At 44.1% G+C, this 2,500-nt stretch overlaps 1 protein-coding gene across 4 annotated transcripts in view; it reads left to right on the top strand.

Moving 5' to 3' along the window:
* The window catches only part of slc9a1b (solute carrier family 9 member A1b), a 28,756-nt gene that overhangs the window by 6,108 nt on the left and 20,148 nt on the right, over positions 1-2,500 (top strand). For all 4 annotated transcript variants that reach the window (XM_052092659.1, XM_052092657.1, XM_052092658.1 and 1 more), the window contains exons 3-4: positions 172-422; positions 2,115-2,332. In XM_052092659.1, coding sequence (XP_051948619.1) covers positions 172-422; positions 2,115-2,332 — 469 coding nt within the window. The remainder of the gene's footprint in view (positions 1-171; positions 423-2,114; positions 2,333-2,500) is intronic.

Raw genomic sequence — 2,500 nt, 5'->3', positions numbered from 1 at the left:
TATAGAGCAGAGAGGATCATGGGATACGGCATCTCATTAACTGGGCTGCGAATTTTCAAGCACCTCAATTTGATTCGGTTCACATGAGTCATGATTAGATTCTCAGAATGATTCTTTCTGCATCACAGTTTGTTTGTTTGTATCTAACACAAATCTGTGTGTTTCCTTCAGGTCCTGTATCACTTGTTTGAGGAGTTTGCACACGTGGGTGAGGTGACTCCGGGTGACGTGTTTCTGGGTGTGCTGTGTTTCTTCGTGGTGGCGCTGGGTGGCGTGCTGGTGGGCACCGTGTATGGTGTGCTGGCGGCTTTCACCTCACGTTTCACATTGCACACGCGTGTGATCGAGCCGCTGTTTGTTTTCCTATACAGTTACATGGCATATCTATCGGCAGAGCTCTTCCACCTGTCCGGCATCATGGCGTGAGTTCAACATAAATCAAATGTGATTCGGTTATTCACAACACAACTCACTCCTGAACAATCACATGTGAGTAGTTAATATAGTGATGTCACTCTCTTCTTCAGTGTGTTCTGAGTCTCTCTCATCAGAAGCACATACATTACTCTTCAGAGAGAGACACACTGTCAAATTAAAGTTCATCTATCAGGGGTCATCTATATTTTTTTTATTTATTTTTTTATGCATTTGGCAGATTCTTTTATCCAAAGTGACTTACAGTGCACTTATTACAGGGACAATCCCCCCGGAGCAACCTGGAGTTAAGTGCCTTACTCAAGGACACAATGGTGGTGACTGTGGGGATCAAACCAGCAACCTTCTGAGTACCAATGTATTATACAGAGCACTTATTACAGGGACAATCCCCCCGGAGCAACCTGGAGTTAAGTGTCTTACTCAAGGACACAATGGTGGTGACTGTGGGGATCAAACCAGCAACCTTCTGAGTACCAATGTATTATACAGAGCACTTATTACAGGGACAATCCCCCCGGAGCAACCTGGAGTTAAGTGTCTTACTCAAGGACACAATGGTGGTGTCTGTGGGGATTGAACCAGCAACCTTCTGAGTACCAATGTATTATACAGAGCACTTATTAAGGGGACAATCCCCCCGGAGCAACCTGGAGTTAAGTGTCTTACTCAAGGACACAATGGTGGTGACTGTAGGGATCGAACCAGCAACCTTCTGATTACCAATGTATTATACAGAGCACTTATTACAGGGACAATCCCCCCGGAGCAACCTGGAGTTAAGTGTCTTACTCAAGGACACAATGGTGGTGACTGTGGGGATCAAACCAGCAACCTTCTGATTACCAGTTATGTGCTTTAGCCCACTACGCCACCATCACTTCGTGACACTCTGTGAAATCTATATGTGACATTACTTAGAAATGTTGAGGAAATGCACTTTTAGCACATATATGCATTTAAAATGTACAGTCTCTCTCTATCGGGAATAGTGACCCAGCAAAAATGGATGATGTAATCAGGGTTTGAAATGAACACCCCCCAGTGGCAGTGGCGGGTATTGCGTCACTCTTAATGGCCTCTTTGTCAGGTGACGTTTCCAGGGTTTTTCCTGCACTGAAAATCCGGTGAATGTCGTGCAACTCGGAGCCTCTGCTGAAGGAAATATATTCCTGTTCATCAGTCCAGCGTTTTATAAGCACGAAATGAAGCGTGCTATTGTGTGATTCAGGCTTCACTCAATATTGTAGTAGCCGGCGGACATCACAACACTCATGTGACCCATTTGAATTGTACGAAGAACATTCTAGTATAAAGCTCTGTGTGAAGGAAGTCGAACCCTCAAACTGTTAGACAGCCCTGACATTATAAACAGCACTGACATAAACATGAAACAAATACACATCATTAGTGTTGAATGACAGCCATGGGAGTCGCTCACACTGCAGGGTCATTGTCTATGAAGGGAATAGGGCATAGGGAACATCACTGATATTATGGAGCTATACAATGATCAGAAGTAAATCTTTATTTAATAACTTCTGATCCTCGCATTACTCATGATGGCTTAAAGACGCTGAATTAAATGACTTTGAATGTTAAAATGTGTTTTCAGAACTCGTGTCATGTGACACAGATGAAGCTCTCTGATTGAATGCGCTGATGTTTGCGTGTTTCAGACTCATTGCGTGTGGCGTGGTGATGCGGCCGTATGTGGAGGCCAATATTTCCCACAAGTCCTACACCACCATCAAGTACTTCCTGAAGATGTGGAGCAGCGTGAGCGAGACTCTGATCTTCATCTTTCTTGGCGTGTCGACGGTTGCGGGACCGCACACCTGGAACTGGACGTTTGTGACCGTCACAATCATCCTGTGTCTGCTGTCCAGAGTTCTGGGTGAGATTTATTTACCGTAGTACAGTGTCCAAAAGTGATGTTCTGATTGGTCGGCTTTAAAGTCTCTCAAACATGAAGCCATTTTATTTATGTAATCTGATGATGAAAGGTGAAAGTGTGAATCCAAGAGTGAGTATAAATCTACACGTGTAAAATACTAAGACTGTG

The sequence above is a fragment of the Xyrauchen texanus genome, chromosome 26 (genome assembly GCF_025860055.1).
Source record: "Xyrauchen texanus isolate HMW12.3.18 chromosome 26, RBS_HiC_50CHRs, whole genome shotgun sequence".
Classification (NCBI taxonomy): Eukaryota; Metazoa; Chordata; class Actinopteri; order Cypriniformes; family Catostomidae; genus Xyrauchen; species Xyrauchen texanus.
Note: the sequence above shows the minus strand (reverse complement) of the source record. Positions and strands in the feature narration are given on the sequence as shown.